Source organism: Lithobates pipiens, unplaced genomic scaffold (genome assembly GCF_037356315.1).
Source record: "Lithobates pipiens isolate NorthernLeopardFrog02 unplaced genomic scaffold, aLitPip1_a1.2 Scaffold_64, whole genome shotgun sequence".
Taxonomy (NCBI): domain Eukaryota; kingdom Metazoa; phylum Chordata; class Amphibia; order Anura; family Ranidae; genus Lithobates; species Lithobates pipiens.
Genome location: NW_027507886.1, coordinates 2,195,090 through 2,205,766, shown reverse-complemented (window position 1 = coordinate 2,205,766; position 10,677 = coordinate 2,195,090). Strand labels below are relative to the sequence as shown.

Sequence of the window (10,677 nt, the reverse complement as noted above, 5' to 3'; positions counted from 1 at the left end):
GAACTCCGCCGGACCCGGTCCCTTCGAAAAATTCGCTCGTGTGTATGCTATTCCGACGGACTAAAACCGACGCTAGGGCAGCTATTGGCTACTGGCTATGAACTTCCTTATTCGAATCCAGTTGTACGTCATCACGTTCGAATCCGTCGGAGTTTAGTGTGATTGTGTGTGGCCAAGTCCGCTCAGCCGAAAAGTCCGTCAGAACTCTGTCGGAACTCCGACAGAACTCCGGCAGAACTCCTTCGGAAGTCTGTCGGACATAAGTCCTCTCGTGTGTACGGGGCTTAAGATGGCCCCCACCCGTCTCCATACCATAGCAGGGCAGAAGCGAAGTCAAAACGTCACTTCCGCCCACAGCTCTTAAAGGTACATTTTTTCAAAGTCATTTTTTTCAAATGACAACATTTTTATTTTTATTGCATTTTTGTCCAAATTAGAGATCTGAGGACTTTTTGACCCCAAATCCCATATTTAAAAGGTCCTGCCATGCTTTTTTCTATTACAAGGGAAGTTTGCATTCCTTGTAATAGGAATAAAAGTCACCCAAATTTTATTTTTTTAAATAAATAATAAAATAAAAAAAATGTAAAGCTCCCCGTCCCGACGAGCTTGCGCGCAGAAGCGAATGCATACATGAGTAGCATCCTCATATGTAAATGGTGGTCAAACCACACATGTGAGGTATCTCCGCAATCGTTAGCGCGAGAGCAATAATTTTAGCCCTAAACCTGCTCTAAAAATAGCGCCTGAAATGTGAATCTTCTGCAGCCCTAGTGTGAAAGCCCGAGTGCTTTAACACTGGGGTGGTGCGCTTGCAGGATGGGAAAAAAAGTCTTGCAAGCAACATCTTTGGGGCGGTGCGGGAAGCGGTGTACAGACCGCTCTTAAACCACCCCTGCCATGGAAATCAATGGCCAGCACTGCCGAAGCGCCTGCAAAGTGCTTCGTCGGCTGCGCTTTTAACCGTTTTTCGCCCGATAGCGGCCGAAAGCGCCGCCAGAACTAGCGACGCTTTACTGTCAACGCGCTCGTTGAGAGCTGTGTGAAAGTGGCCTATGGTGACTGAGTTATCCAGGTGCTATAAATGATGAGAAGGTATCTCAGACTCGGAGTCTGGGAAGCTATTTTTATGGGTGTTGAAACATCTTCAGCAATAGAGAACTCCTAGCAAATGCATCTTCCTATTCCCTAAAAAGGCAACCCCCTACCCCTAGTAAAATCCTTGAGGTACAAAAACACTCACAGCACTGAAAGAAACCCCCACAACCCCCTCATCACAGCAACATTTCTTCCCCCCTTAACAGTAAAGGTTGATTGGTCGCACTTTTAGACATCCCGTGAGGTGCGGGAGTCTCCCGCATTTTGGCTACGGCTCCCGCGAGTGCCGGGAGGTCACCCGGCTGCGGGGCCGATCTTGCGCGGCAGTGGGGTATCATTCCCACCCTGCACACATGGAACGTTCCAAAGCTTCACAGCCACTGATGATCGGTGCGGCAGGGGACAGCTGTGTGCATCAATCTCACTGTATAGCTTTTCATCTGACAGCCTCATCATCTCCTCTCCCTTCCGTGGGTATTAGGGATGAGCTTCGAGTCGAACTCATGTTAGATAGCTGATAGCAAATTTAAAAAAAAAATTGACATGGGGGTCCCCCTAAATATCGATACCAGACCCTTCAGGTCTGGTATGGATATTAAGGGGAACCCCGCATCAAATAAAAAAAAAATCTAAAAATCCATACCAGACCCTTTGTTACAACGCAGAAACCTGTGTTACATCAGAGGGGGGCGGGGTCACCCATACATCACTGGGGAACCCCATGGCTTCCCTCACCAGCGTCAGAGGGGGCGGGGTCGGGTGACCCCGCCCTTCTTATATAAGAAACGTCAGCGATGGGATCCCCACAGTGTCTCCGCAGTGGAGACAGAAGACGGATGCATGTATGGACAGCGCTGGACTGAAAATCACCCGTCGCTGGATCAGATCAGCCATCGCTGGACCCCAGAGAGATGATCATCCATCGCTGGATAGCAAGAGTGGATTACCACCGCTGGAATCTTTTTTTCATTTTTTTTATTTTTAATAAAGGAATTTTTCAAAAGTGTGTTTGTCTTATTTAACCATTTTTACACTTTCTTTGTGAAATGGTAGGGGTACTTTTGTACCCCCTTACCATTTGAAACAGGGGGGGGCTGGATCTGGGGCCGCCTTGTTAAAGGGGGCTTCCAGATTCTGATAAGCCCCCCGCCCGCAGACCCCCACAACCGGCCAGGGTTGTGGGGGATGAGGCCCTTGTCCCCATCAACATGGGGACATGGTGCTTTGAGGGGTCACAGACCCCCAAAGCATCCTCCCAATGTTGAGGGCATGTGGCCTGGTATGGTTCAGGAGGGGAGGCGCCCTCTCGTCCCCCCCTCTTTTCCTGCGGCCTGCCAGGTTGCGTGCTCGGATAAAGGGTCTGGTATGGATATTTAGGGGGACCCCCACGTCATTTTTTTTTTATTTGACACGGGGTTCCCCTTAATATCCATACCAGACCTGTAGGGCCTGGTAATTGAATTTAGGGGAACCCCCACGCTTTTTTTTATTTCTTTTTTTTATCAATGAATGAATTGTGCTCGGTAATACAGAGAACACTCATTGAGTGTTCTCTGCATTACGAGCCGACAATTGAAAGTGATTTTAAAAGACTTTTTTTCCTTGCGAAATGACACTTTGTGCAGGGACAGTTCTAAGCACGGGAAACATGCGCCCCTTCTCAGGCATAATATAGACACCCCCCAGGTACGAAATTTAAAGAAATATTACACTTTTATTGTTTCACTTTAATCATTATTAAAATCACTGCTCCTGAAAAAATGGCAATTTTTAAAACTTTTTTTTTGCATTGATCCATGCCCCCTGGGGCAGGACCCGGGTCCCCAAACACTTTTTAGGACAGTAACTTGCATATTAGCCTTTAAAATTAGCACTTTAGATTGTGAACGTTCGAGTCCCATAGACTTTAATAGGGTTCTAAAGTTCACACGAAGTTTAGGTCTGTTCGCAGGTTCTGGTGCGAACCGAACAGGGGGGGTGTTCGGCTCATCCTTAGTGGCTATACAGGGCAATCGGTGCTCACAGCTGTCCCCCCCGATCATTCCCGGCTGTTTCCTGTCTATCTTTGGCCCCTCTTTGTGTCCTCCTCTGCCCCCTGTGTCCTCCTCCTCTCCTGCATGTCCTCTGCCCCCCCTCATCCCCTGCAGCCGGATTTCGCCTCTCCCGCCAACTGCTGTGAGGGATGTCAGGGTGGAGAGCGGAGGAAGGGAGCGGTAAATATGTAATTTACCAGCCCCTTCCTGTTCTGAATGTGACACAGTGAGCAAGAACGCTCCCGTGTCCTGTGAAAACTGAGCTGCGTAACCTATGTGTACTCTGCTCAGTTTATGAATGGAGAGGAGACTCCATTGTGTCTCCTCTCCATTCATCTTCGGTGCTGAAAAGGACAATTTAGGTGGGACAATTCTCATATGTGTCCTCAGTCCCTTTCTCTGTCTCAAAGGGGAGATGTCAGGGGTCTGTTTAGACCCCTGATATCTCACTAAAGGCCCCCAACAGATAAAAAAAATGCAATAAATATTAAATAATTAAATTGTAAAAAAAAACATAAAATAAAAAATTACTGACACCATTCCACCCTGCCCTACCAACACTGTCCACTGCCCCAACCCCCTCCCCCCAAAAAGAATTGTGAAATTTTTTTTAAAACAAATTAAATTGTGAAAAAATCAATACGTAAAAATAAGAAACTACTGACACCATCCACTACCCTCCACCCCCAAAAATAAAATTGTAAAAAAGAATCTAAAAAATAAAATGTAAAAAAAATAATAAAAATAAAATAAATTCTGACACTGTCCACTGCCCTACTGACACCATCCACTGACCCATAAAAAGCATTTTGAAAAAATGAAAAAAATAATTTATTATTAAAAAAATAATAAGAACATAATGATAAAAATAAAGAACTACTGACACTTTCCACTGCCCTACTAACACCATCCTGCACATAATACCCAACTTCATATACTCCACACTCCTCTCCTACACATACTACCCACCGCAGTACACTCCGCATTGTACATTCCCTATTTAGCCACGTTAAATACTGGGGTTATAAAAAAAAAAAAAAATAAGAATTTATTTATTTTTTTACAGTGCCACATGCCGATGAGCTTGCACACAGAAGCGAACGCATACGTGAGTAGCGCCTGCATATGAAAACCATACATGTCATATCGCCGCGATCGTTAGAGCGAGAGCAATAATTCTAGTCCTAGACCTCCTCTGTAACTCAAAACTGGTAACCTGTAGTAATTTTTAAACATCGCCTATGGAGATTTTTAAGGGTAAAAGTTTGTCATTATTCCACAAGCGGCGCAATTTTGAAGCGTGACATGTTGGGTATCAATTTACTTGGCATAGCATTATCTTTTACAATATAAAAAAATAATTGGGCTAACTTTACTGGTGTCTTATTTTTTAATTAAAAAAACTGTATTTTTTTTTCCAAAAAAAAAGTGCGCTTGTAAGACCACTGCGCAAATACAGTGTGACAGAAAGTATTGCAACAACCGCCATTTTATTCTCTAGGGTGTTATAAAAAAAATCTATAATGTATAAACGGGGCCAGTAGGAGAGAGGAACGGAGCCTCCTGGATGCGCAGTAGGGTTCCCGGCATGAAGCTGCCGGGTTCCCTTACTCGCAATGGAGGCGGCATGTGCCCGACAGCTGATGGAAACATCAGCTGCGATACCAACATCGCTGGACTCCAGGACAGGTAAGTGTCCAATTATTATTAAAAGTCAGCAGCTGCAGTATGTGCAGCTGCTGGCTTTTAATTTTTGCTGCTGTGGGCGGACCTCCGCTTTAACGTGTAAAGAACAAGTGTAAAAAAGAGGCTCGATCCTTAACCACTTGCTGACCGGCTTATGCCAATATACATCGCCAGAATGGCACGGATACGCATAATGTCGTACCAGTATGTCACTCCATCATCGGCAGCTAGCGGGCGCGTTCACTCCATTTCCGCCCAGGGGGGCCCGTGATCGTGGCATGGCGGAGAGAGATACCTATGTAAACAAGGCATTTCCCTGTTCTGCCTACCAACATGACAGAGATCTACTGCTCCAAGTGATCTCTGTCATGTTCTAGTGAGCCCATCCCCCCTACAGTTAGAACACACTGAGGGAACACAGTTAACCCCTTGATCACCCCCTAGTGCTTAACCCCTTCCCTGCCAGTGACATTTACACAGTAATCAGTGCATTTTTATAGCACTGCTCGCTGTATAAATGACAATGGTCCCAAAATAGTGTGAAAAGTGTCCGATGTGTCCGCCATAAAGTCGCAGTCACAATAAAAATCACTGATCGCTGCCATTACTAATAAAAAATAATAATAATAAAAATGTCATTATTCTATCCCCTATTTTGTTGACGCTATAACTTTTGCGCAAACCAATCAATATACACTTATTGCTATTTGTTTTTACCAAAAATATGTAGAAGAATGCATATCGGCCTAAATTAAGAAATAAATTCTTATATATTTTTTGGGGATATTTAATATAGCAAAAAGTAAAAAATATTGTTTTTTCAAAATTGACGCTCTTTTTCTGTTTACAGCGCAAAAAATAAAAACCGCAGGGGTGATCAAATACCACCAAATGAAATCTCTATTTGTGGGAAAAAGATATCAATTTTGTTTGGGTGCAGTGCCACACAACCGGGGTGTTAACTGTTTCCTAACATGCATAAGGAACTAGGCATAACAATTGAACTTGAATTATAACATAAAGCATACACATCATTACGCGCTATTGTCAGTTAAAGCGATGCGGTGCCGAATCGCAAATAAGGGCTTGGTCGGGAAGGGGGTAAATCCTTCTGGGGCTGAAGTGGTTAACATTACTGTAAGTCATCTCAGACTTTTAAGCCACGCCCAATATGTAGCGCAATTTAAGCCATGTCCACATTCCTCCATGGGGAAGGGACTGCGGACATGAAATGAGTTTTTACAGGTTGGGATGTCTGCACTCTTGTTTTACATTAGATGTAGATGATTACACCCAGCATCCTCCATCACTCCAGGGTACCGCGCCATTCCTAACGTAGACTCACGTAACGAAGACTTTTGCCAGTTTTAAACATGGCCGCCTGCGTTTGTCCTACGTCTCCCGGCCTGTCGCCCTGCTCCTGATTGGCCATTCGGCCCCCATGGTACACGCATGGTACGTACCGGTGGGAGGTGGGGCCGAGAAAGAGACAGCGTGCTCCTGTTACAAGTAGCTGGAACTTTGGCGGGGGATCTTTCGACTGCGTCAGCGCGGATTGTGTGTCGCCCTGAGCGCGGGAAGCAGCACAGGTGACCGGCGAGCGGGGCTCTGCACGGCTCCTGTGAGTTCAGAAGAGGCGGGAGTGATAGCGAATAAAGAAAGTAAGAGAGGCCTGGCCGGCCCGGGGTCTGAGGGGACTCTGCAGCGCTCTGCCTTTTCTTTTTGTCCCGAGTGTGTGTGTGTTTGTGCTTGGAGATAGATGTGTGTCTGTGCTGGGGCTAGTCTATTGTGCTGCTTGACATCCCGCTAACCGGCGCCATTCATTCCTCTGCCCTAGCATTGTATGTATTGTAGTGTGTGTGGGCTCTAGCGCCTCCCTGGCGGCCTAGTACGGTAATGGAAGTGCTAGCCCTTTCCTGCAGTACTATGCCTTCCTTTGTTATCTATACATCCATTTACAACAGTGCATTGTACGCCCATTTGTAACAGTTCATGTCTGAGGGGGTCCAGGGTAGCTGGGGAGCACGGTGGCATTTGTTGCTGTTCTTATTAATGTAGACCCTTGGCCAAATTTTATTTTTGTTCTTATGCTGGCCTTACCTGGTAGTAGCTTTTTGTTTTTTTATCTTTGTGTTCTTTTTATACGCCCTGGGGAAAAAGTAACTGATTTCCCCCTTCCACGCATTAGAGATGAAGTTGGGAATTCTCTCCGCTGTGCTATTGTACTCTGACAGCGGCACCCTCCTGTTGTCAGAATACACAGATGGGCACTGCCTACCTCTGATCCAATGGCTTCTTTTAAACGATAGCTCAACTTTTTTGTTGTGCGACAGTGATCACAAATCAAAACTCGTCCGGTCCCTGCTGAATTTTGATCATAGTTACATAGGTGAGGTTGAAAAAAAAAGACACAAGTCCATCAGTCTTTGCGATCTTTAATTTTTATGGTGCCATGAATGGATAAAGGTAACCTAAAGACATGAGGGGATCTTCCCCTCACTTTTTGACAACAGGAGGAAAGAATTCACATCTCTAAAGTCTGTGGCAGAGGAAAAGTGACAGTTGTCACCACTGTAAGGTCGTTCTTATTGGGACGCTTCTGTCTATTTCTGTTCCAGTGATTGTAAAATGTAAACGTCACATCACAACGTGTCCTGGGGACAGTAGTCAAACAAGACAGTGAATATCCCTGATAGGCACAGAGAACAGTGTTCTAAGGGCCTGTGTATATGCTATCACTTTATCAAAGTTCATTGACAGGTGTGTTTTACCAGCAACTATCCTGCTTCAAGGTTTTGCATTCCTATAGACTTGTTTGAAAACAAAAAACCTGTCTGGAGAGAACAAAAGCCCATCGGTTCGGTTGACGACACACTGCGGTCCATCATCACCCGATCTCCCATAGGGGAGAGCGGCGCTGAGACAGGTCCGTCCCTGCACAGTGTGCAGAGATGGACCTGTCGTCTTCCTGCTCAGCGGAGATCCACCGGGCAGATCAGCACTGATCCACCCTGTGTGAAAGGACCCTAAATCTGTCAGGTTGCACCCCACCTTTGCTCTATTCCAAATGAGGAAATGTTGGCTAGTGTTTCACCTTAATAGGAAGATGTACGGGCCTTCCCCCCCATCCAGAATCTATTTACCAGATAATAGTTCAGACCAATCTACAAAGTAAAATTTGGCTTCACTGTTCAAGAGACTATGGTTATGCTGGCGATAGATATTCTTATTAAGCCTGAAAAATTGTCTATCTCTACATAGTAAATATAATATAAAATATACACACATTTCCACATCTAAGATAATGCCTTGTATGTGATAAAATGTGGATGGCTACTATTTTTTTAAGAACTATACACTTGATTATATTTTGACAATTCCAGCTTGTGGGGGTGTAGCCCAATCATTGTGTCTGATCTTTGGATGTAGTATTTCTGATTTCCATTATACTGGCCAGGAAAAGGTCTGTGCACTAATGGACTATGGTATAGTTGCATAATGAACTGTCCTGATTGTTCTGCAATGGGCACACCACTTTTTTCTAGCTTGCCTAATGGGAAAGGTTGGGGCTATAACACATAATGCTGAAGAGCCATATGTGCATGAGAAAAGGGTATGGGGGGGGGGGGGTGCAGTATAACTGGCACTATGTGCATGGGAGTAGTGCAGAGGGTATGATGCAGTAGTATGTGTGCAGCAGGAAAGCAGTGGGGAGGGATATATTCAGCAGTGGAGTGTAAAGGGTATGACAATTGACAGTATGTGTTAGAGCTGCACAATTAATCGTTAAAAAAAAATCGTGATCTCGAGTCGATCCCTCTGACTATCTCTATTGCAGTTTGCCGATTCTTTCATATAACAAGTGGAGAGACTTATCTGCTCACTCAGCTGTCAAAAGAAAACATTCCGGCAGTCTGCCAAGTTTTTAAAATTAAACATTGTAACTCTTCCTTCTAAGATCAAAGGGAAACTTCTGTGTAAAGAGAAAAATCTGGGCAGTCTGCCAAGTTACAAGTGTAAATACATGGAGTTTAAGCACTTAAAGCAGTTGTATACTCAAATTTTACACTTTTTACCTACAGGTAAGCCTATAATAAGTCTTATCTGTAGGTAAAATTAATATTTCCTAAACCGTGTTCCCTATGCATGCAGCTGCTGACGTCAGCATGCGCTCTGAATGCCCCAGCTGAAGGTCCGGCAGCATTGCCGGACCTTTGCCTGGCAAAAAACACTTGCACATGTAACGTCATCGCAGCTCCGGCCACTCAGCGCCTGAACCGCAAACCCGGAAGACATGCCGAGGGCAAGATGTCAGCTCCCTCTGCGTGGACAGGGCACTGATGCATTTGATAATGAGCTACTATGTGCTGCATACTAGCTCATTATACCTTTGCCTTTCAGGGTTTTTCCTTTTTTTGTTTCTTTTTTTTTTTTTTTTTTTTTTTTTTTTGTGAAAGATGTTGCGCCACAAGGATCGTGAGAGAATAGTTTAACTTCTAAGCAAAAAATTTGGGTTTCTCATTTTAGCCAGAATCGTGCAGCTATGTGTATAAAAAAAAACCTGTTATAGCAACTAAAACATGTCGGCACTGCAACCTAGCCAAATCTTTTTTTCATAGTTTTATCACTTTGAGTTTAATTTAATCACTATTTTGGCAGTTTAAACTGTGTAATGGTATGCATTTTTATGTGTTTGGGATTTTTTTATATCAGGTCCCCAACCTCCTCCTGTTAAGAACTGGGCTGCACACAATTACATGCTGTAGTGGGGCCAGTGGGGTGTGCTATTCAGCGCATCACATGGCTTTTTTGTTCTGTATAAAACGTACACTTTAATGACATGTAAAGCAGCGCAATGCTGTACGTTACCATGCGGTGCTCTGCAATAAAGACTGTTTGAGTGTGAATGGGACTGTCTCGAATCAGCGATATGCCGGTCTCATAGGTTCAGACAGCAGTGAGAGCCATTGGCTCCTGCTGCTGTCAAATGCCGTGAGTGAGTTGTGCTGTTCATGTCAGTAGATGCACATAGCCTGGCTTGGGAGTGAGCCCATAGGTTTGCCACCATAGGAAGCAGATTCCTATGGGGCTGCATGCAGGAAGCACAGGTTGGGGCAACTCTACCAATACCATTGCACAGAGCAGGTAAATATAACTGGTTTGTTTAACCACTTAACGATCAGCGCTCACCGATGTACGTCCTATTTTTGAAAAGGGATATCTCGGTAACGGCAGCAGCTGCTGCCACAACCGAGATATCCATCTCTTCAGGCGCCAGTAGTCTGTACGATAACGGTGGTCTCCATGGTGGATTCGCCACAATATCGGCGGCAGGAGAGGTGCCACCCCTCCTCCTGCCGCCGCTTACCAGAGGCGATCGGGTCCTTTTCCTAGCTGGGTACGGAGACAAGTGAGGCTAAGATGGCCCCCACTCATCTCTATACCATAGGAGGGCGGAAGCGACGTCAAAACGTCACTTCCGCCCATACCTCTTAAAGGTGTATATATATAATTTTTTTTTTTTTAAATGTGTTTTTTTTTTTTTGTTTTGTTTTTTTAGTCCAAATGAGATCTGAGGACTTTTTGACCCCCAGATCTCATATTTAAGAGGACCTGTCATGCTTTTTTCTATTGCAAGGGATGTTTACATTCCTTGTAATAGGAATAAAAGTGATCCATTTTTTATTTTTTTTTAAACAGTGTAAATAAATAATTTAAAATAAATAAGAAAAAAAAGTTTTTAAAAAACACCCCGTCCCGACGAGCTTGCGCACAGAAGCAAGTTCATACGGGAGTAGTGCCCGCATATGAAAACGGTGGTCAAACCACACATGTGAGGTATCGCCGTGATCGGTAGAGC

At 44.6% G+C, this 10,677-nt stretch overlaps 1 protein-coding gene across 1 annotated transcript in view; it reads left to right on the top strand.

The window, feature by feature from the left end:
• The first annotated feature begins 6,283 nt into the window (after positions 1-6,283).
• LOC143958919 (histone-binding protein RBBP7) overlaps positions 6,284-10,677 on the top strand; it is a 28,693-nt gene continuing 24,299 nt past the window's right edge. Inside the window, exon 1 of the mRNA XM_077467906.1 lies at positions 6,284-6,478. Within this exon, the coding sequence (XP_077324032.1) occupies position 6,478 (1 nt within the window). The 5' untranslated portion in view covers positions 6,284-6,477. The remainder of the gene's footprint in view (positions 6,479-10,677) is intronic.